Source organism: Muscardinus avellanarius, assembly GCF_963383645.1.
Source record: "Muscardinus avellanarius genome assembly, chromosome: 5".
NCBI lineage: Eukaryota > Metazoa > Chordata > Mammalia > Rodentia > Gliridae > Muscardinus > Muscardinus avellanarius.
The window spans coordinates 71,436,708-71,461,954 of NC_137790.1; the positions used below are offsets into that span (position 1 = coordinate 71,436,708).

The following is a 25,247-nucleotide window of genomic DNA, read 5'->3' on the forward strand; positions in this document are numbered from 1 at the left end:
ACATGATCTATAGAACTATAAACATCTAAGAAACAACAAAGAAGAAAAAGCTTGGTAAATGAGAAAATATTATAAAATTGTAAGGGATGAGGCTGCTGATAAAAGCATTTTTCTGAATGGTCTTTTTCATGTCCTTCAGAATGGACTCCTGATTAAAAAAAAAAAAAGAAATTTGAAATTATTCTGCCTATTTTTTCACTCTCCCTTTTTTTTTTTTTTGTGGCACTGGGGATTGAACCCAGAGTCATTCTACTTCCGAGCCATACCCCGAGCCCTATATTTTATTCTTTATTTTGAAACAGGGTCTCATTACGTTGTGGAGGGCCTAAGTAGCTGAGACTGGCTGCAAACCTGTGATTCTCCTGTCTCAGCCTTCCAAGTACTGGAAGCACCACCACATCCAGCTTCCAAATTCATTTTCCGAAACTTTCTGACCCAACTACACTCTATATCTGGGGCATAGCTATTATCCTGTAGTCTCCATTCACCATCCTATCAGTGACTTCTTTACATCTTTTCCTTGTGTTTCTTGGATTACGTATGTTCTTTTCTTTCTTGGAGTACTTCCTTGTTTCAGAGATTGTGTGATGCTTAAATATGTGTTTGGGAAGAGGGGTGCAGTCGTGCATGCCTGTAATCCCAGCTACTTGGGAGAATGAGGCAGGAAGACTGCCAGTTTGAGGCCATCTTGGGCAACTTAGCATCTCAAAAAATTTATTGGCCTACCCTTACCTTTAATTAATGTTTTTGGTAGAATTCTAGTTGGAAATAATTTTCCCTCAAACATTTGACATTTTACTTTAATATTTTTTAGCTACCAGTGTTGCTGTTGAGAAGACCATTTATTCCTAGTTTATTTCACAGGAATATGAAGTAAATGGGGGTATGTTTCTGTCATTGTATTAGGCAATTAGTTGGTCCTTTTAATCTAAAGTTCATTTAATTCAGTTCTTTAAAATTGTAAATTATTTTATTTCTCTCCTCTAATTTTTTTGTTTTTTATTTCAAATGTTTGGACATTTGATCTCCTGAACTTATAATCTGTTCTTTTTGTCCTGTTTTCTAAAAAATTTCCTTAACTTTCTCCTCAGGCTCTTATGTCTTTTTAGTTTTTGTCATATTTTATTCTATTTTTTTCCCTTTTAAACAGCATCCTGGCTTTATTGCATGAGTTATCTTTTCTTATCTGAGGGAATAGTAGATCAAGATAAATTTTGTTTTCTAATCCCTGCAATGACTATTTCAACTAAGTAGCTTCACTCAATCTGTTTTGGACTTTGCTTTCCTCAGATGTCCCATGTTACTTATTTTTCAGCTGATATTTAAGAGTGGGCACTAAAGAGCTTTCTGAAATTTTGAGTAGTTGGGTAGGGTTTACTCATGGTGTACTTCAATAATAGAAGTAACAAACCATGTTGTTTCATTGGGGCACCTCAATATGAGTATACTAATGACTTCTCTCTTGGTCTTTTCATATTTTCCAAAGAAAATTTTGCTTTCAATTCAGTCTCTGCAGGGCATAAGCCTAGCTGAAAGGCTTATGAAAGGATAGAGTATCAGCACTCTGATAGCTGAGAAGAAAAGAAGGCTTTGATATTCAGCAGATAATACCTCTGTTTTTAGAATAAAACTTAAGTCTTCAGCTGTTCTCGCATCCCCATTTAGAGATCCTTTCCTTCTTTCTTTTCCTTATTTTTGCTTTTCTACTTCTCCACCTCCCCCCCCTTTCTGGTGCTACCTTGGACTTAAGATGCTATGATAGGAATTTTTCTCTACTCCAAGATACCCCCCCCTCTCTGTCATTTCAATATTCTGTGCTTTTCCAAAGCAATGAAATATTGCTCTGCTTTAGATAATTCTGAGGATAATTATCATTTAAGAACAACATTCTAGCCAGGCATTGTGGCATATGCCTATAATCCCAGTACTTGGGAGGCTGAGACAGGAAGATTACAGTCTCAAGACCAGCCACAGCAATTTAGTAAGGCTCTGTTTTAAAATAAAAAGATCTGGGGGTTGATGATAAAATGCACCTGGGTTCAATTTCCAGTACTTAAGAAAAGTATTTTAAAAACACCATTCTACAATTCAAGAGTTATAATAACCTACTGATACCTAACACATCATCTGTACATTTAAAAGAAAAAAATATGATGCCCTTGTAACTTACAAAATGCATCTGATCTACCTTACAAATGAGCAAAAAATGTGAACATACATTCATGCATCAAGCATATGCAAGAATAGACAATAATAAATAAAATTTAGTTCCTTATCTGTGAGGAACTTGTAGCCCAAGAAGAAGAGAGGAGCAATTAACAATAAAATTACAGTATGGTAAATTATATTCAAAGTTCTAAGGCAGTACTAAGGATGGAGTATCTAAATCTACTTGCCCAGAGGCATAAAAATTCTTACTTCAAATAAAGGAGGTAACTGAGGTGCAAGAAAGCTAAGTGACTTGACTAAGGTAGGTAAACAGCAAAGTCAGGTTTGAACACATGATTTTGCTTCCACAGCTGTTCTTATTACATCAAACTCACTGCTCTTTGAAGTGTGACAGCCGCTTTATACTCTGTGAGAGATGGCCTCTGTTGGCGAAAAATTTTCCTTTCCCTGTACCCTCTCCAGTGTTTCTGGATAATTAGTGCTGATTTCTCTTCCATTTCCCGATTGTATTTCTCCACTTGACCTAAAAAGATGACAGAGTATCATAACATGCTCTCTGCTATGTTTTCTCAAGTTCTGGAATCAGAAAAATTGTAGTAATAACAGTAGTACAGTCCTTTTTTCTTTCCAGTATTATTCACTAAATTTTTCAATCCTATTATTTTATAATAGTTCTAAGATTATAGAAACTAAAGCTTCCTCAGATTATGTAGTGTGTTTAGAGAAGACTCACATAATATTTTTGTGGCAAGAAAAAGATAAAAAGAGCTAAAAATTAGATAACATTTAAAAAATAATGGTTAAAATTATTTGGTAACGCCAGATGGAAAATATGTCTCTACTCAGTCAGCAAACAGATAACTGTCTTTTTACTTTCTATGAGATGGTCAGCATATAGCCCAAGAGCTACAGTAGCTAAGTGATAGAATAAAGCAGCAGTTAGTACCAGTGGTAATAAAAAGAATATATCTAAAAGAAAGTATAAAAATTAATAGGATTTAATGACTGATGAGATGTGAAAATAAGAAAGGAAAAGAACTCTAGGATGTCTCAGTAGATTGATAATGCTATTACCTGAAATGAAGAATCAAGAAGAAAATCTGAGAGGCAAGATAATGACTTTGGTTTGGGGAATGCCTGTGGATACTCAAGAAAAACATCCAATGGGCATCTGGCTACAAAGCTATGCTGTCTTTATAGCAGATAATAGATACAAGTACTATCTAGGTTTAAATAAAAGTAAAAATTCAGGTGTCCAGATGCATTAACTACATTTCTTTTTTTTTTTTTTTGGCTGGTCTGTGGATAAAACCCAGGGGCATTTGACCTCTGAGCTACACCCTCTGCCCTATTTTTGTTACTTATTTTGAAACCGGTCTCACTGAGTTGCAGAGGGCCTCACTAAGTAGCTGAGGCTGTCCGCAAACCGCGATCCTCCAGATCTCAGCCTCCTGAATGCTGGGATTACAAGCGTGCGCCACCACACCTGGCTTTTAACTACATTTCAAATAATCAATAGTTATCTCTAGCTACTGGCTACTGTTTTGGATGGTGCAGATATAACACTTTGTGTGAAAAGTTCTAGTGGGCAGTGTTGCTCGAGAGCATAGGGGAGTGTGAAGATGGAGACCAGATATGAGAGTGCTAATCCCTAAGCTGATAAAGATATAGTTATAGATGAGATTCACCAGGCAGAAAAACATGTGAATTTCTGAGTAAAGATGGAAACTAGAAACTATTAATATTTTAGGGAAAGGAAGAGAAATAAGGAAATAGTGAAGTAAGAGCCAGGGAATAAATAAGAAGTAAAAGAATGAGGATGAAGAAAAAACCCCTTTTTTTTGTACTAGAGTTTGAACACAGGGGCATTCTACCTCTGTGCTATACTCCCAGTCATTTTTAGTTTTTAATTTTCTTTCTTTCTTTTTTTTTTTTTTTTTTTTTTTGGTGGTACTGGGGTTCCTGGAAACCCTTCTATCTCCGGGCTACACTCCTAGACCTATTTTTATACTTTTTTATTTGTTAACAGGGTCTCTTAAGCCAGCATGGCTGGCTTCGAACATGCGCGATCCTCCTGTCTCTGCCTCCCAAGCGTGGGGATTACAAGCATGCGCCACCATGTCCGGCTCTAGTTTTTAATTTTCAAATAGGGTCTTGGTAAGTGGCTGAGGGTCTCACTAAATTACTGAGGCTGACTTTGAAGCTGTAATTCACCTGTTTCATAACCCAAGCACCAGGAAAACAGGCATGTGCCATCAAATGCATCTGAGAAAAAAACTAGTACCTGCTCAGTCCTTCCATACCACACTCTATTGTTATTTCAGTGTAGAGTCTGTCACAAGTGGCAAGATGTCAAAAGGTTTGTGGAATGAGTAAAGTTCCGATGGTAGAATGTAGCAATATTCAAATTCCTTACTTAAATTCAAGGAGTTTCTTTATGTACATGACAGCTATCTATCTATCTTCATTTGGTGCATTTTAATTATATATCATATGGAGTATAGCATAAAAAGAACATACATTCACACATCTTTTGAATTACTTCTCTCTGGGTCCCACTGCCTTTCTCCCCGTCTGTACATATCTTTAAGATATACATATTTAGCCTTATTTCAGCTATTACAGTCTTAATGTCTGATAGCTATCTTTAAGTATACATTTTTATGTTTCACTCATTTATATGAAAGATTAGGAAAAACTGGTAGGAAAACTATTTACCACCAACTAATAGTTTTGATTTAGAAAGGTACTTAATTTTTGACTCAAGAAACCTAGTAAGGAGCTAGGCGTGGTGGCGTATGCTTGTAATCCCAGCATTTGGGAGGCTGAGACAGGAGGATCACAGTTAGTGGATAGCCTTAGCTACTTAGTGAGGTACTTTGGAACTCAGTGAAACCCTGTGTCAAAATAAAGAATAAAAAATAGGGCTGGCCTGGCATGATGGCGCATGCTTGTAATTCCAGCATTTGGGAGGCTGAGACCGGAGGATCACGGTTTGCGGACAGTCACAGCTACTTAGTGAGGCTCTCTGTAACTCAGTGAGACCCGGTTTCAAAATAAAGAATAAAAATAGGGCAGGGGGTGTAGCTCGGAGGTGGAATGCCTCTGGGTTCCATCTCCAGACCCACAAAAAAAAAAAAAAAAAAAAAAAAGGGCTGGGGGCTCAGAGGTATAAGGCAAAGGTCCAAATATAAAAAATAAATTATGCAGCTGAAAAAGTTGGTTTATTTATTAAACATGCTTTAAGCATTCTTACACTTATGAAGGTTATGCCACTCACCTGGATGAACTATTTCAAGCATACTCAGCCGTAATTCTCGGGAAAGTCTCATGGCTCTCTGTCTTTGAAGTTGCAATCGTAATCTGAGTTCCTCTTCTTCTTTCTGCCTATTTAGTTTCAGCAATATCTTTGTTCGTTTAGATCTGTGATGGAAACAATAAGTGCATTACACACAAATAAGTCATCTCTTCAATAAATGTATGAAATGCTTAATCTCATAAATAATCAAATAAATGCAGACAAAAAAGTTTTTTAAGATAATTCTTAGCTAGGCGTGGTGGCGCATGCAGGTAATCCCAGCATTTGGGGAGCTGAGACAGGAGGATCACAGTTTCTGGACAGTCTCAGCTACTTAGTGAGGCCTTTTGCAACTTAGTGAGACCTTGTTTCAAAATAAAGAATAAAAAATAGGGCTGAAGTGTAGTTCAGAGGTAGAATGCCCCTAATTTCCAGCCCCAGTACTGCAAAAATAAAAAAAGATAATTCTTTGTGTTAGGGTATAATGAAATACATTGTCCTATGCTTCTGCTGTATTTTTCTGGAGAAATATTTGGATATAGATTTCAAAAAGCTGGAGAAATATTTAAAATATATATTGAAAGCCTTAAAATGTGGACCAATTCCATTTCTAATGATTTTCTTAAAAAATCAAATGTCAATATGTCTCAAAGATGTGCTATATTATAATAAGTATTATAATACTTTATAATAGTATTATAAATAGGAAAAAGTGAAAACTATATGTACCACAACAGAAAGTTGGATAAATACTGGTTCATTCATCTGATGAAATTCTATGAACTATGAATAAATAAAATATTCAAGTAATATTTAGTGACATGTATATAATATTAGGTGCAAACAATTATAACATAGAATAATGAGATCCAATTTGTGTTAAAAATTTTATCTACTTACATAGGAAAATAAATGATTAAAAATAACTAAAATTTCAATAGCATTTTTCACTACATGGATAAGATTACGGCTGATTTTTATTTTCTTCTTATATTTACCTATTTCTCAACTAACTGACTAATAAACATGATTTTATAACTGTCTATAAAAATGCATGTGGCCATAAACATTTAATTAGCATTTCTATATTATCTAATTTTATTCACCAATTTTGCCTTAGCCATTCCAACCCAGTTTTGTTGTTCCCTATATTACTATGAAAGGAGACTACAAATATTAGTTTATAGTAAATATACTCAAAATGCTTTCAAATATTCATAAGAAAGAAAACCAAGCCTATACAAAGAAAAAAGAAACAAAATACACCAACTTACTTCTATAAGATTAATTTACATGTTTTCCCTTCAAAAAGATGTTTTTACTTAGATCCTTTTCCTTTAGTTATCAATAATTATGCTACCTTGGTTACAGTTTTGTAGTATTAACAACCAGACTTCATAATGATATAGTTAACATTTTTCTTTTGAAAATGCAAAAATAATTTAATTTAAATAATTTTAGTAACAATTGTAACTTTAAAAAGTAACCTTTTGGAGACAGAAAACTCAAAAATTATTTGACAAAATTTCACGTGTGCTGGGCATGGTGGTGCACGTCTGTAATCCCTGTACTTGGGAGGCTGAGAAGGGAACATCACAGGTTCAAGGACAGCCTCATCAAGTAGTGAGGCTCTCATCAACCTAGCGAGACCCTGTTTCCAAAAGAGAAATAAAATTGGATTGGGGGTGTAGCTCAAAGGTAGAATGCCTTTCAATTTTTTTTGTGCAAAAAAAAAATTAGTGTGTGTGTGTGTGTGTGTGTGTGTGTGTGTGGTTGTTTTCTCACAATTTCTTAACTTCCATCAACTTAAAACTTTTTTCTGGCTTTCCACTTGGGCCAGAGTTGAGAGTTTGTTTTGAAATTTCTTTCTTATACATATTACTAAAGGTAAAAAAGAACCCCATTGTGTGTGGCAAAAAAAAAAAAAAAAGAGACGAGACAAAAGGAGAATGTTTCTAGAGCACATAGAGCTACTTGAATAGCTTCTATGTGTTTGTGTTCTTACTGAAAGTTGGAGATGAAGTAAGAACCTGATAGAAACTTGCTTCTCCTAAAGAGCCTCCCCCCACCAAAAAAACCTTCTGGATTGTAGAACATGTAAAAAATGGTGATTTTTTTCTTTACCCACTTATGGAGAATAAAAGAGAACAGGCCCTAATCATTGTCCTTTCAAATAGATTTTTTTAAAACATCTACTTGTTTCTAACTTCTAATTGATTTTAATAGCAATATCTTGTATTGTTATCAATGTTTAAAATATACAGTTACTACAAGAAACATGGCAATCACTAGAACTATATTGCTAGGATATTTAATCTGTTGGAAACTGGGTTTGGGAAAGAATTTAGGCACGTTTACTATGAAATATGGCAAAAATGAGAAAGACTATGGAGCATGAAAATGGAAGTAAAATACAAACCAGAAAGTAGAATGGAGGGTCCAGAAACTGAAATATCAATGATAAGTTATAAATATGTGTCATCTTTGGATTCATTAGCTTTAATTTCATGTTTGAAAACATTTGTTAGGAAGAAATATGATTTTATTTTTTCATTTTTTAATTTTTGGTGGTACTGGGGGTGGATCCCAGGGGCTTTTCTACCTCTGGGCCATACTCCCATACCTATTTTATACTTTATTTGGAAACAGGGTCTCACTCAGTTGCTGAGAGCCTCACTAAGTAGCTGAGGCTGGCTTTGAATCTGTGCGGACCTCCTATTTCAGCCTTCCAAGTGCTGGGATTACAAATGTGTCACCACGCCTGGATAAAGAATAAATATGATTTTAAATAGTACTTATCTTACTTACTTACATTCTAGTTATTTTGCTAACAGTTTCTATAATCATTCAAAAATTAAAAGGTTACTTATCCAACTGACTTTTTTTTTTTTTACTAGAACCAATAGGCATCTGCTCTTATGGCATATGTATTGCAGTTCTGATAAAAGAATAATGCAATACACACACATCAGTGACTGCTGTATGCTCATACTGTGCCTCAAGCAGACAGAGAAAAGATATCATTCAGTTCTTAAAGAACTCAGTTTCCTGAGAAAATCAAATAAATGTAATTAAAATACCTAAGTATAAGGACCATGAAAAGGTAAATAAATCACATAGTTTCCTTTAAATGTTTCAGAAAACCTTCCTGAGGAAAACAATGCTTAATAGAAAATAAAGTTTCTGAACATTGGTAATGATTAAATAAAAAGAACCCTCTATGAAAGTTCTTTAGCAAGCATGTGACTATAAAATAGTACCTCTTGTTGAATCTAAAGAACACTAATCAATTTGGATCCATCAGTATGAGTGGTGGACAGTATCTCGCCCCCAAAAAAGCATGGAAAGGGGAAATTACTGAGATAATTACCTGACTTCAGAGGCAGAAAGTCCAACTACATTTCCATAAGCCATAACAACTAATAGAAGAGAAATGTGCTAAAGCCCCAGTCCTCTGGGGTCTTTTAAAATAAAGATTTTAATATTGAAAGAACAAGTAAACAGGCAAATATGGTAACTACTGTGGGACTAATGGTTTGAATCAATTATATAGGAGTACCTTTAAGTATTTACTATAAAAGGACAAATAGCTGAGGGTGATAGCAGGTAGAATCCCTAAGTAGCAACTACTCTGACTTACTACAGAAGGCAATAACAAGAACATCTCATTCTCTTTTGAACAGAAGAATATATACTGTGGTTCTCAAATTATTACTATTTCTCAAATGTATTTGACCATAAAGTGTTTTTCTTTCATTTAACTTTTAAGAAACACCTTATAGGATCGGCAATACATCTTAAACAATGCTAGTTAGATAATACCTGTCTCTCATAGGCACTATTTAATAAGTCTGTCTAGATTTGTGTTTCTTCAAGGGCAGGAAATGTGCCATATGTAGTTCTTCCTACTATTTTTTACATGCTAGGTAATATGCCATAAACTTTATAATATCTAATTCGTATGAGGTATTATAGTTTGCACCTAAAATGTCTCCCATAAGCTCATAGGCTGAAGACTGAGTCCCGGAAGCAGTAGTGTTCAGAGGTGGGGCTTAGACAGGTGACTGGATAATGAAGATTCCCACATCATTAATCAATTAGTTCACTGATAAAGTCATACTGTAATTGGTTTGGGGGATGGTTAAAAAAGCAACCAAGAGGTAAGTATCTTCATCCATCATCTATCCTCTAGCATACATTAGGTACTTGATGCATGTTAAAAAAACTAATGCTGCTGGGTGTGGTGGTACACTCTTGTAATCCCAGCATTCGGGAGGCTGAGATGGGAGGATTGTGGTTCACGGCCAGCCTCAGCTACTTAGTAAGGCCCTTTGCAACTCAGTGAGACCCTGTTTCAAAATAAAGAATAAATATAGGGCTGGGAGTGTAGCTTGGAGGTAGAATGCCCCTGAGTTCCATCCCCAGTACCGAAAACAAACAAACAAAAACAAAAACAAACAAAAACAAAAAAACCTAATGCTTTCTTTGCTACCAACAATATTCATACCCAATAATATTTATAATCTATCTTTTAAGTATTCTCTAAAGAAAACTTTCATTAATTAATAGAATATCCACTAAGGGACACAGCCAGAGTGATTTCAATGTCTTTAACTTTGTGACAATATAACATTTTTAACCTCAGAGCTATTTTTAAATGTTTTATAACTGAGAAATGCACCTGCAGTTATTAAAACAATGGTTTCAGTTTTGTTAAAAAAAAAAAGTCTACTTCTCTAATATGCCAGTTTCATTTTAGTGAGCTAAAACTTGGCTTTAAATTAGGTTGCATAAAAAAATCATCCCTGAGAAAGCTTTATTGTATCCTAAGTTACCTAGAAGCTAAATCTTTTATTGTTCTTTCTGTAACTTCTAAGAATATGATGGGTTAGTTATATAAAAAGTGGGCCATATTTTCAGTATTTAATTTCAATGTACTTGAAATAGAGATAAACTATATCATACCCCAAGGGTCATATTCATCCATGCCATTTTCTCAGAAAAATCAGGTTAAGAAATTTAAATTTTATATATTCATACCTGTTTTTATCATAATTATATATGAATATTTGTGAGAACTGTTGGCTTTGAGAATTTAATATAAATATCATTGGTTCCCTGTGTGTGCTTGGCTCACAAACAAATCTTATTAAGTATATAGGACTGTATATTTGACACATCAAGATCCTGTCTTATAGCTGGGCGTGGTGGCACACGCTTGTAATCCCAGCATTTGGGAGGCTGAGACCAGAGGATCGTGGTTCGCAGACAACCTTAGCTACTTAGTGAGGCCCTCTGCAACTTAGTGAGGCCCTGTTTCAAAATACAAATTAGGACGGGGAGTGTAGACCCTCAAAAAAAAAAAAAAAGATCTTGTCTTATATTATACCCTTTGCTTTGAAAGTACATTTGGTTACTAGAGTGCTAGTATTCAATAATATATGGAACAAAATGAGAAAAACAAACAAACAAAAAACAACCCCCAAACCCAAAGCAAAAATAACAAAAAACACTAAGTTACCATTCAACTGTACTCGGATAAGATTCTCAGACCAGATCTTTCACAACATTTTTTGTTGTTGTTATTTTTTACCTGAAACTTCTCTGCAAAGCAATCACAGCAGATGGAAGCTTCTTCAATCTCTTTCTAGTCTGGAAGCCCTTCCAGTAAGCTTGAATCAAGCAAGCTGCTTGATGTAGTTTCTGAAATTATATGTCAGAAGTAATTTAGAGACATCTCTAGAAAAAATCTTTTTAAACAGTACACCTCTTAAAATGTCAGGCCAGGGCAAGTATTAATCCCTATCCTTAAAAAGATGAGTAGGAGGCAACATTAAGTTCACAGGCTCAGGACAGAGAAGAACTAAGAACACTTACATCACCTTCCTATAAAAGTATGTTAGATTTATTAGGCAATATCTAGAACATATTCCAGAGATAGTCTAGTTAGCTTCAAATCCTATCTAATCTCACTTTCTTTTCAAAGTTTTGTAGTTCTGCCTAACCTTTCCTAATCTATTTTGAGTTAATTTGTTAGTACGTTTATTTAACAGGTAATCAACCTAGGTGGGTTCAGATTGTAATGTCTGTTGACCTTTTGTGGATATTTGTTTGAATTTTTATTTTGTTCTGTAAGCCACTGATATAAATGTTTTGTGTATGGCTAGCACATGCATGGTTCTGCGATAAATCTATAACTTGTAAATGTTCACAGACAAAAGTAGAAAATTGTAGCCGGGTGTGGTGGCCCATGCTTGTAATCCCAGCATTTAGGAGGATGATCATTAGGAGGAAGATCATGTTTCACAGCCAGCCTCAGCTACTTAGTGAGGCCCTTTGCAACTCAGAGAGACCTTGTTTCAAAATAAAGAATGAAAAATAGGGCTGGGGGAATAGCTCAGAAGTTGAATGCCCCTAAAAAAAAAAATGGGGAATTCTCTTCCTCTATTCTCTTCTCTCCTTCTTCTTGCCTAGCTGGACTTCTTTTCCTGGTTCCTGCCTGTATTTTTAAGTGCATTACCCTTGGTTCAAGGTAATATATTAATACATAATACTTACTTCCTTTTAAGTTTAAAATAGTTTTTGCTACTTTAAATTTAAGTCTATTTTCCAAATTTATTTTAAGTTTTCACCTGGAAATCAGAAAGTTCTATTTTTTTTCCTATTGGGATGAGATATCTGAAGCCACCATTTTGAGTATATTAGAGAAAATATGATAAAATAATGAATAACTTGTATTCTCAAACTTCAAAATAACATTTATTAATATAGTTTCTCATACAGAATCAAAATATCTTTATAGTTCAAAGAATAAGCAGGTTACTCACAGGAGACCATAAATATAGTTTGCTATTATTAGGGGTTTTTTTTAAAGAAAAAACAAAGAAAGAAATTTATATGGCTCATTGATAATATATACATAGGATTCACAAGAAATTTTAAAAAACTGGTGTTGGTGGCATGTAGCAACAGATATAAAAAGGAGACTGAAATTATATTAATGGGTTGGCTGAATGAAAGAAAGACACTCTTAAAAATATTTCCATTTTCTGTGCTTGGCTGATCTCACTTAACATAATGTTCTCCAGGGCTTTCCATCTTCTTGCAAATGATATAATTTTGTTCTTCTTTATGGCTGAATAGAATTCCATTGTGTGTATTTCCCAAAGTTTTGCTATCCATTCATCTGTTGATGGAGATCTGGGTTGGTTCCATATTTTGGCTATTACAAATTGTGCTGCTATGAACATAGGTATGCATATGTTACTGTATTTCTCTGAATTCAACCCCTTTGGAAAGATACCCAGGAGTGGTATAGCTGGATCATATGGTGGATCTATTCCCACCTTTCTTAGGAATCTCCACACAGATCTCCATAGTGGCTGAACTAGTTTGCATTCCCACCAAGCACAGGAGAAGGTACATATGTTCCCTCTAATATGCCCAAACTAGGAAACACAGAGGATACCAGTGGGACTCCAGATAATGGAGGGGAAATATCAGCAAAGTTTGAATGGAAAGATAGGAGAGGAGGAAGGCTGATCTTGATTAATGAGGGTCTACATCTGAATATGTGTAAAATTATGAATATGACATGGTTAACCTGGACAACCATTGGTGGGAGGGGGGAAGGGAAAATGGGGTGGGGGGTAGAGGGCACCAAATATAGTTTAAATATATACTATTTATGTTCAATACAAAAATTGTTAAAAGAAAAAAAATATTTCCATTTTGCTGGGTGTGGTGGCGCACACTTGTAATCCCAGCATTTGGGAGGCTGAGACAGGAGGATTGCACAGGTTTGAAGCCAGCCTCAGCCATTTAGTGAGGCCCTTTGCAACTCAGTGAGACCCTGTTTCAAAATAAAGAATAAAAAACAGGGCTGGGGGTGTCGCTCAGAGGTAGAATGCTCCTGGGTTCCATCCCCAGTACCAGAAAAAAAAAATCCATTTTTAGCCAGGTGTGGTGGTGCACACTTATAATCACAGCATTCAGGAGGCTGAGACTGGAGGATCGCGGTTCGCAGACAGCCTCAGCTACTTAGTGAGGCTCTTTTCAACTCAGGGAGACCCTGTTTCAAAATAAAGAATAAAAAATAGGGCTGGGGGTGTAGCTCAGAGGTAGAATGCCCCTGGGTTCCATCCTCAGTACACCAAAAAAATAAATAAAAATATTTCCACTTTTTCCAGGTGTGGTGGCACATGCCTGTCTGTAATCCCAGTACTTGGGAGGATGAGAGAGAAAGATCACAGGTTCAAGGCTAACCTTAGCAAGCCCCTCAGCAACTTAATGAGAGCCCCCCCCCCAAAAAAAAAAAAAGAGCTGAGTATGTAGCTCAGAGGTAGAATGCCCCTGGGTTCAATCTCCAGTATACTCCACCCCCAAGGCACAAAATAAAATTTTATTTTCTAGGAAAGAATTTTGCTTAAGTGTTAGAGAAAAGTGTTAAGAGAAAGAAAGAAATTGAAGATGGTCAGTAGAAAACATCCCAAATTATCTGTAATTTAATACCTGTTCTTCAATTTGCTGATAGAACTGAGGGCTTAAAAGGTCAATGAGTTGTGTAAGTTTTTTACTGAATTCTGTTTCATTTTCCTGTTTATTTAGTAGACTTCTGAGTCCTGTAATAGAATAACAAAAGATACAACTATTAATAATAAGATGTAATTTGTTATCTAATTAGTATTTATTGAAGTTTAAAAAGTCTGGTTTAGAAATGAATAAATACAGCCGGGCGTGTTGGCGCATGCTTGTAATCCCCCTCCTTTGGGAGGCTGAGACCAGAGGATCGCACAGGTTCAAAGCCAGCCTCAGCTACTTGTGAGGCTCTCAGCAACTTAGTGAGACCCTGTTTACAAATAAAATGTAAAAATAGGTCTGGGAGTATAGCCTGGAGGTAGAAAGCACCTGAGTTCTACCCCCAGCACCACCAAAATTAATAATAATAATAATAATAATAATAATAATAAATACAATGCCTTTTGTTTTTCCTTTTCTCAAAGACTTTTATTAAGGTCTTAAGAATATTCCTCCATCCTGGAATTTTTATTGCTTGCTTATGAGATCTGATACAAAAATATGTCTAGATAGAGAGCTGCAGTAGCACTCATCTATAATCCCAGCCTATCAGAGGCTAAGACAGGAGGATCTTGTTTGAAGTCAGCCTGGGTAACTTAGTAAGACCCCATCGCAAAAAAACAAAAAGCTGGGAATGTTCTTGTTCAATTATGAAATTCCCCTGGATTCAATTCCCAGTCCTGGGAAAAAAAATATATCTAGACAATCTCTTTAATAAAGGCAATGGAATCACTACCATAAACAAAGAGTAGAAAGCATTTTTTTCTGTATGAATATAAATACCTTAAGCGTAAACATTTTTTTTTTTTTTTTTGGTTCCTGGAAGCCCTTCTACTTCCGGGCTACACTCCCAGACCTATTTTATATTTTTATTTGGAAACAGGGTCTCTTAAGCCAGCGAGGCTGGCTTCGAACCTGCGCGATCCTCCTGCCTCAGCCTCCCAAGCACGGGGATTACAAGCGTGCGCCACCACGCCCGGCTAAGCGTAAACATTTTTTAAAAGATAAGTTATTATGAACACATGCTTAGGATATGTCTACCCTGTGGAAGCACTTAAGTAGGTTATTATTAGTCATTACTAATTAAAGGAAGTTATAATTAAATAAAAAACACAGTAATGCATCTAACTTTGGGGCAAGTCAATAAGCTCCTGAGCAAATATAAGAGAAGTACTCTTACATTAGGGTACTGCATTTTCATCCCCACATAGAGTAGTAGTAAAAGGTAAAGAATAAGTACTATTTCCAGGGCATAGTCAGTATAAATAAATAAATAAAATGGTCTTGTAGTGTACAATTGTAGTAGTCACTAAATGAATCTTTCCGTGCCTTATAGTTTCTTTAAGACCCAATTTCTCAGCAGTATTGATAACTGTAAAATATCTTGAAGAATCTGAGTAAGTTCTGTTGTTGAGATATCAGTCAAAAAAAGAGAAAAGGATTAAGGTAAAATTCCACTGTAATGAGCTCTGCTGGACATTCACATTTCTGTAGGAATTACAAAATTTAAAAATGTATATTCCCAGCACAGTATCAACTAGAGTTTATTAGTGGTACTTTCTCCCCCCTCCATTCCTATAATTCATAAAATAATTAAAATGTTCATAGGAATGACTGATGCTAGGTAAGTTACCAAAATGCCCTCCAAATAATAAAAAATGATTATAAGATCATTCCAATTTTTTAGATATTAAATGCATCATGTAAGTTTTTAAAGTCCTATATACTATAATCTTGTGTTAAGTACATTTAATGATCTACAAACCCACTTCCTGATTATGTTGAATAAAAAATATGTAAAAATTAATATATAACTCTGGTCAACAAAGAAGTAAAATAAAGCCAACATATAACTTTACTTTTGATCTTGTAGAATAAATTACCTAATTTTTCCAGCCTCTTAATCCATATCTATAAAAGGTTAAGAGTATTCCATAGGATTGTTATAAAGATTAAATATCTTAAGCATGTAAATAAGTTTTGCACAACTCAATTAAATGATAGCTATCATACAAAGATGGTAACACACTAAGTCCTTTCACCCTCAAAATTTCTGACTTTTTATGTCTATGTTTAATTTTGGAAGTAAGGCAGATTTTATTGTTTCTGAGAAAAGGCAGTAGTTAAAGAATAATTTATTAACTGATAAAAAGAGCAAAAGAGTTATCTACCTCTCAAACACAGTTGTATTTTCTCCAATAAAGCTAGTTTTGATGGTCACTGGTTTCTTTGCTCATTATGGTACAACATGGTATATTCAACATACACCATTTTTGTTAGAAAGAGAGTAAAAAGTTACTATAACTTCATCAACAAACTACCATATGCCATTGTTAAGACCTGGAGATAGCTTGATTATAGAAAGACTTTTTAAAAATTCCAAAATAGTTATCTATAGAATTAGGATTTTTATCTGCATAGTTCAGTTAACTTTTCAAAATATAAAAATCTTGTGTTTCATAACCATGATAAAAATTTTCTTTGTTGAGAGTCCTAAGAAAAGAAAAGATGTATTTACTACCTTTGTGGCAGTCATTTAGTCTCAGCAAAATCAAAATTTCCTGATGGGATTCAGCCATGAACAGTAGTAGCTTTGCAGCAGTACTTCTTATGACTGGACTAGGAGTTGATAAAAGCTTGAAAATAACTTCATCTAAAATTGGATGCAGGGATTTTCCTTCTATTCTGAGTAAAGCACCACTAGCAGAACAACAACAACAAAAAAGAACCATCACTACTTTATATACAGTTATCACAAAAATTTTAAGTAAAATATTCAATAACATGTTTACCCATGACCTGATCCATGCAGGTAATAATTTTTAAGACATGTAGGTTAGTTCTAAGGATATATCATATTAAATCAGTATTATCAAATTTCTCTTGTGTACAAGGTACCATCCTGAGTATAATAGAGAATAAAAAAATACCCAAAATGGGATGGGGAAGGAATGTGGTGGGAACTGGGGAAAGGCAAAATGAGTGATGTGTGCATGTATGCCTTTACCATCTTGTACTCCATTAAGATGTATGACTCAATGCACCAATAAAAAAATTAAAAATAAATAAATATATAAAGGTACTTTCTCAGAGAAACTTGCAATCAAATTGAGGAGGAAAGAAAAACTGCACAATAATAACAAGTGATTTAAATGCCTCAAGGCAACAATAAAAGCAAAATCACAAGACAGTACAGGGTTAATTGTTAATTGATATACAAAGATCATGTGCTTTTATTTTGGAGAAACTTCATCTTTCCTCTGGTATTTCTTTAATTTTACTATCAACCTCATCTTGCATTACTAATGCTATGAAAAATTATCTAAAACTTAGAAAAAGTCAAATGGGGTTATTGATTATCATTCCCCTAAGCCTCTTAAGAAGGATATGATTTTATCAGGATATCACCTTTCTTTGACTACTTACTATATTTTAAATTTAATGGTAGAAAATGGATGTTGCCAATAATTCTTATCTGAGAGCAATGCAAATAGATTCTTACTCAACATTAATGCAAAGGATTTCTGTCCAGTAGAAAAGGTAATTCTAAATGTTGTTATATATTGTTTTATAATACATTGATCGTTTTCTATCAGTAAAATTTTGTTAACCTATTAGCAAGTTAATTCCTACATTCCTTTGACAAACCAACTCTATAAATTTCCCTTTCATCACACCATTCAACTGTCATCACATCCCTCAACACTCAGATTAAAAAAATGCTCATTTCAAAATGCCAGTTATGGTGGTACATGCTTTTAATTCCAGTATGTGTGAGGCTGAGGCAGGAGGAACCTCTGCAATTTGGTGAGACCCTTTTCCAAAATAAAAGAACAGGGCTGGGGGTATAACTTGGTGGTAGAATGCCCCTGGCTTCAATCCCCAGTACCACAAATTAAATAAATAAATAAATAAATAAATGCCTTCCAGAGATAAATCTGTCCCAATTTGATTACTTAATCTGCAAATACAGATAGTTTTAGTTCTTCTTACCCTATTTGTACTTCTTTGATTTCCTTCTCTTGCCTTATTGCTCTGGCTAGAGTCTCAAGTACTATATTAAAAAGAGGTGGTGATAATGGACATCCTTGCCTTGTTACTGTTTTTAGGGGGAACTCTTGCAGTTTCTGTTTAATAAGAAGTTGGCTGTGGGCCTAGTGTATATTGCCCTTATGATGTTGATGTATGTTCCTTCTACTTTGATTCTCTGCAATGCTTTTTAGCATAAATGGGTGTTGGATTTTATAAAATGCTTTTTCAGCATCTATTGAAATGATCACATGATTTTTGTGTTTGGTTCTATTTATGTGATAAATTACATGAATTCTTTTTTGTATGTTGAACCAGCCTTGCATCCCTGGGATGAACCCTACCTTGGTCATGGTGTATAATTTTCTTGATGTGGTTCTGAATGCACATTACTAGTATTTTGGTTAGGAGTTTTGCATTTAAGTTCATCAATGATATAATAGGCCTGTAGTTGTCTTTTCTTGAGCTATCTTTTTTTGGTTTTGGTATTAATGTGATGTTGGCTTCGGAGAATATATTTGGGAGAGTCCTGTTTCTTTCTACTTCATGGGATAAATTGAGGAATATTGGGATTAGCTCTTCTATAAAAGTTTTATAAAACTTACTTGGGAAACCATTTGTTTTGGGATTTTGTTTGATGGTAGGCTCTTTATTGTAGCTTGAATCTCTTTGATTGCTTTTGGTCAGTTTAAATTTTCTATATCTTCTTTACTCAGTTTAGGAAGGTTTAATGTATTTAAAACAAACTCAACCAAAAGGCTTATAGAACTGATGAACATTCAGCAGTGTCTGGATACAAAAAACAATCTTAAAAAGTCATAAGGTTTCCTGTAGGCCAACCATTAATCCACTAAAACAGAAATCCAGAAAACACTTCTACTCACAATATTCCCCCAAAATTAAAATACTTAGGAATAGACCTAACCATGTAGGTAAAAGATCTGTAAAGGAAAATCATAAAATACTGAAAAAAGAAATTGAAGCAGACCACAGGATATGGAAAGATCTTCCATGCTCTTGGCAGAATAAATATAATCAAAATAGCTATTTTTCCAAAAGTTACATACAGATTCAATGCAATACCTATTAAATTACCAAGGTCATTCCTCATAGACACAGAATAGTCAGTATTTAAATTAATTAGGAACAACAAAAAAACCCAGAATAGCCAAAGTAGATCTCTGCAACAAGAACCACTCAGGAGGCATCACAATACCTGACTTCAAACTATACTACAAAGCCTTAGCATGATATTGGCACAAATACAGACAGATAGACCAATGGAGCAGAAGAGAAGATTCAGAAACAAATTCATACACAGCCATTTGATTTTTGACAAAGGGGCCAAACCATACACTGGAAAAAAAAGATAACCTTTTCAACAAATGGTATTGGCAAAACTAGTTAACCATATTTAGAAAAATGGAAATAAATCCCACTTTCTAATCCTGCACAAAATAAATTCAAGATGTATTAAAGACTTAAAATTAGACCAGACATCTAGCAGCTCCTTGAAGAGGGTTTAGGTCCAACACTTCAATACATAGGCACAGGCAAAAAGTTTCTTAACAAGACCCCAAAGGCATAAGAAACTAAAGGTGGATCAATACATGGGATTGCATTAAACTGAAGAGCTGTACAGCAAAGAAAACTAACAAGAATCTCAACAGAGAGCTGAAAAAAAGGGAGAAAATTTTTGTCAACTACTCCTTGATAGAAGCCTAATATCTAGAATATACAAAGAACTTGAGAAACTCACCACTAAGAAAACAAAATAACTCAATCAAAAAATGAGCAAGTAAGCCAGGCGTGGTGGCGCACGCTGGTGCACGCTTGTAATCCCAGCATTCGGGAGGCTGAGACCTGAGGATCGTGGTTCGCGGACAGCCTCAGCTACTTAGTGAGGCCCTCTGCAACTCAGTGAGACCTGGTTTCAAAATAAAGAATAAAAAATAGGGCAGGGGGTGTAGCTCTGAGGTCAAATGCTCCTGGATTCCATCCTCAGACCCGCAAAAAAAAAAAAAAAAAAAAAAAAAAGCAAGTGAACTAAATAGATATTTCACAAAAGAAGAAATCTAAATGGCCAATAAATGTATGAAAAAAATGTTCAACATCATTAGCATTCAGAGAGAGATGCAAATCAAAACTACCCTGAGAGTTCACTTAACTCCAATTAGAATGGAAGTGAGAACTCTAAAACATTGTTGGTAGGGTTGCAAATTAGTACAACCACTTTGGAAAACAATATGGAGAATCCTCAGAAGAATTTGAACAAACCTACCATATTATCCAGCAATACCACTTCTGGGTATCTAACCAAAGAATGGAAACCAAACTACAAAACCAGTGCAATTGTATCTATGTTCATAGCCACACAATTCACAACTGCCAAACTACAGAACCAGCCAAGATGTCCATCAACAGATGAATGAATTGTAGGATTACAAAACTATGGGATATGTGCACAATGGAATTTTACTCAACCATAAAGAAGAACAAAATTACATCATTTGCAAGGAGATGGATGGAACTGGAGAACATTATGCTAAGTGAGATTAGTCAGTCACAAAAAGTAAGAAATCAGATGTTCTCCCTAATATGCAGAAGCTAGGGATAAAAAAGGTCATAGTTGGGGAACTCTAGATGAAGGAGAAACCACAGATGAGCAAATAAAGCAACCTGAGGGGGATGGAAGAGGGAAGAGGGGAATTCCCTAATGTACATGACGTACATTCACAAGCATATCAAAGTCAATCACTAAGCAGAACATGAGGAGGAAGGGGGAGGGAATGGGGTGGGAATTGGGTAAGGACTAAATGAGTGATGTGTGGAATACCATCTTATACTCCATTAAGATGTATGACTACAATGCACTAATACAATAATTTTTTTCCTTATAGCAATCTAGAGTTTATATTGGGTTCTCTGTTACTTAAGTAAATTTTGGTAGTTTTTATCTTTCAAAGAACTTATTTCATCTAACTCAATGATTTTGTAAGTATCAAGTTGTTCATACTATTCGGTTGTGATTTTTTATTCTTTATTTTGAAACAAGGTCTCACTGAGTTGCAAAAGGCCTCACTAAGTGATATTTTTAATATCTTTACATTCTGTTGTGATGTTTCCCCCTAAAATTCTGATACTGGTTGTTTTTAGTCTCTTTCATTTCTGGCTGTTTGTTGTCACTCTTCTGTTCTTGCCACAGATTTATTAATTTCCTACTGATCTTCTCAAAGAACCAGTTTGTGGTTTCATTTATTTTCTCTATGATTTTCATTTACTGTTTTATTGATTTCTGCTTTGATGTTTATCATTTTCTTTTGGTAGTTTAGCATTTAATTTTCTTATTTTCCTAGTTTCTTAAAGTAAAAGTTGCGTTATTGATTTCAGACTTTTTCTAATATAGAAATTAGTAATATAAAATTTCTGCTAAGAATTATTTTAATATCATCCTAGAAATTCTCACATACTGTTTCATTTCCATTCATTTAAAAATAATTTCTAGCTGGGCGTGGTGGCGCATGCTTGTAATCCCTGCGATTGAGAGGCGGAGACAGGAGGATCATGCAGGTTTGAAGCCATTCTTTCTGGCTTAGGAGACCCTGTTTCCAAATAAAAATCTAAAAAGTAGGTTTGGGAGTGTAGCCCGGAGGTAGAAGGGTTCCACCCCCAAATAATAATAATAATAATAATAATAATAATAATAATAATAATAATAATTCCATTTTTTATTTTTCCTTTGTCTTATTTAGATGTTTGTTATTATTTCCCACATATTTCCCTTTTGGGGCCCTGATTTTATTATTGGTTTGGATGGTCTGGAATAGTACTTAGTCTAGTGCTACTCTCCACCACCAGAGTTAAACCTTCCTGAATATTCTACTTGATATTCCATTATTTATGAGATGATCTAACTTAGTTTTTGGGAACAGGCACTAGTCCCAGACCTGTGTGAAGTCCTGCAATTGTGTCATTTAATCCTTTAGGTTACTGTTTTTTTCTGACATTTGGTGGACTTTAAACACACACACACACACACACACACACACACACACACTATATATATATATATATATATATATATATATATATATATATATATATATATATATATATATACACACACACATACATACATATACATATATTTTTTTCCAGTACTTCTCTCTGAATATTTGAAGGGAACCCTTTGTATATCTCTGGTATGGCTCTCTTTTCTCTGGTATTCTGTCTTATGAACTCTATTATTCCTGGACTCTCAGCTCTATCTCTTTAACTCAAAGATGGTTGGGATAATCCTCTCCCTCTCCACCACAGCCTGTATACTTTCTCCATACTTTGTGAGGGCTTGTGAGGTTCACTTTTTATAGTTTGGATCTTGAATGTTCCCCCAAAGGCCTATGTATTAAAGGCTCTATCTCCAGGGTGGTGTTACTGGAAGGTGTTAGAATTTTTGAGAGTTGGATCTTTAAGTCATTGGGGCACCTCTTTAAAGAGGATTATGGGTCCCTGGCCCCTTCCTATCTTTTGCTTTCCGGCCGGCCATGATGTGAGTTTTGGTCTGCTACAAGCTTTTACCATATGTGGTGCCTCACCATAGGTTCAAAGACATTAGGCCAATGGATTATACACGAGAACCTTCAAAACTGTGAACGAAAATAACCCTTTTCTCTTTATAAGATGATTGTCTCAGATATTTTACTGTAGTGACAGAAAGGTGATTAATACAACCTTAGTAATTCCTTTTTCTTTGGGCTTACTTTCATTCAATAATTGACATGTTCAGTTTCTTGAAAACTGATGTTCCATGTTTTGGCTTTTCTTTTGGGTGAGAGAGTAAATCCATTCTTCTTATTCCATATTAATCAAAAGTAGAAGTGAAGTCCTGATTACTTTAATTAATTATTTTTAAAATCCTATTCCCCAGGAACAAGTGCTCAAGGCCAATATTCCCTCACTTCACTTGCTACAGTTGTTTCCCCTAATTGCTATCTTTGTGGAATTTTGTTACTCTTATCTTTCCTCTATAGTAACCAGAATAACAAAACTGAAACCGAAATATAATCTGATTTTTTTTTTGTGTGTGTGGTTCTGGGGATGGAACCCAGGACATTCGACCGCCAAGCTATATCCCCTTCCCTATTTTTTATTCTTCATCTTGAAACTGGGTCTCACTAGGTTGCAAAGGGCCTCAGTAAGTAGTAGCTAAGGCTGTCCACAAACCACGATCCTCTGGTCTCAGCCTCCCAAATGCTGGGATTACAAGCGTGAGCCACCACGCCCGGCTTGACCATTTTTACTTACTTAAAAAGTCTTCATTGCTCCTATCACCTACAAGATAGTTTTCTTAACACAACATACAAAATTTTCAAGACTTAAATCTCTGAAGAACTTGCTAGCCACTTCTGATATTAAACTTTAAATTCCAGCAACAATGAATAGTCCTACTTTTCACTGTCAATGTTTCCTATCTCTGTATTTTTGCATACATTATTATTTCTGCCTAGAAATACTGCTTTCTCCTCATCCCCCCTGGCCAATTTATCATCCTCAAAGTTTCATCTCAGGTGTTAACTTCTCTAGGAAGTATTCCCTCTCAGTTTGTATTAGAAGCTCCTCTTACACTTGCGCACAGCTTTAACATCATAATGCAAGACACTGTCATATAATTATATCCATGTGTCTATCTCACTCTATTGTAAGATAAGGTTTATTTTAAATAAACTTTGCAAATGCACTGACAGATACAGCATAATACACATATGACAGCTTAATAAGTCCATACTGAGCTGAAAAATTAATTTCAACTATGTATACCCTGCCTTTCCATTTTTACCTGAGGAACTGCCTATTACTTCTTTTTTATTTTAGTACTTATCACAATACTGAGCTTCTTTATTAAGTAAGTATGTAACATTTTTTTACTCTATGTATTTTTCTATGTATTGTACTCTATGTAATTTTCAAATTTCTTTACTAAGCCTTTAATTTGGGCTAAGATCTAACCTTAAGATAATATACCAATTTGATAATATGTTTCCAATCTTTCACAGTATTTTGCATTGTAGTTTTTTTGGAAAGCAATAGTAATAGAGTTAAATTGTCACATACAAGTCATATGCAATTGATATTAAACAAAATTGAAATAAAATTGAGAATCCTTCTGAAAAACTTGGTATTATTTTATAAAATCAAGCCACCTGTTGATCTGTAGAATATTCTGTAACAAAGTCATGACTGTAGATCCTATTTGAACATTGTCAGTTTGCAGTAAGTGTAATAAATGATCACTTTGTAGTACTAAAAGAAGAGAAAAAAGAAAGATAAAGCAAAGATTTTATAATAACACAAGTGTGATATTGTTTTAAAATTAAGAAATGACTATTGTTAAGCTTTCTGGCCTTTTATATACTACAATAACAATTTTAAGAATCAGGAAGTTTTAAATAGTCATATGTAACAGTCATTCTATTTTTAAGAACAATTTAAAGTCAAGAAAACTAAATATACAAATGAATTTATTACCTTTCTTTAAATTGAACATAGCTTATTCTAAATCTTAATCCTTCTTCCTACCAATGCATTTTAGTAAATAAATAATGAGAATACTCAATAAAAAATGTTTTTCTTGGTTTATAATTTTAGGGTCTGAGCCAGTTATGAAGACTTAGCACTGGATACTTTGCAAGTTAATTAAGCTTCAGAACCTCCATTTCTTCAATTGTAAAACTAGAATAAATAACTCTAGAAATAAATATATATAATATGTAACAGAAGATAATCCATAATGTCCTAGAAAAAGGTACATTCCCAATAAATGTCATCAGCTATTTCCTTTTCCACCACTGAGCAGAAGATTAATTAAGTGAGATCAGCTGGCTCTGTGGACACTACCCTAAGTTTTACAAGACAACTTTAGTCTTTTATCCTTTTATCTCTTGAAGGAATAGATTTGATTTCTTTTCCAAATGAACCCTAGTTCTTCCTTTCTTCTTATATAGCTCAATATTTTACTACATATCAGTTTCCAAACGTTTAACAACTTTAAAAAATGCCACTATAATTAAATATTTTTCTGACTTTTATGTTCTGTTTCTTTAGTAAAAAAAAAATCTCTACAACTAGAATAAGCATTTTTCCTATTTTTGTTTACTTCAAATATTCATTAATAATT

The 25,247-nt window shown here is 34.5% G+C and overlaps 1 protein-coding gene across 1 annotated transcript in view; it reads right to left on the reverse strand.

The window, feature by feature from the left end:
* The window catches only part of IQCB1 (IQ motif containing B1), a gene marked incomplete at both ends in the record, with an annotated part of 39,166 nt that overhangs the window by 4,767 nt on the left and 9,152 nt on the right, over window positions 1-25,247 (reverse strand). The window contains 6 exons of the mRNA XM_080696529.1: window positions 2,544-2,692; window positions 5,450-5,592; window positions 11,061-11,170; window positions 13,979-14,088; window positions 16,566-16,744; window positions 24,274-24,373. Coding sequence (XP_080552655.1) covers window positions 2,544-2,692; window positions 5,450-5,592; window positions 11,061-11,170; window positions 13,979-14,088; window positions 16,566-16,744; window positions 24,274-24,373 — 791 coding nt within the window. The remainder of the gene's footprint in view (window positions 1-2,543; window positions 2,693-5,449; window positions 5,593-11,060; window positions 11,171-13,978; window positions 14,089-16,565; window positions 16,745-24,273; window positions 24,374-25,247) is intronic.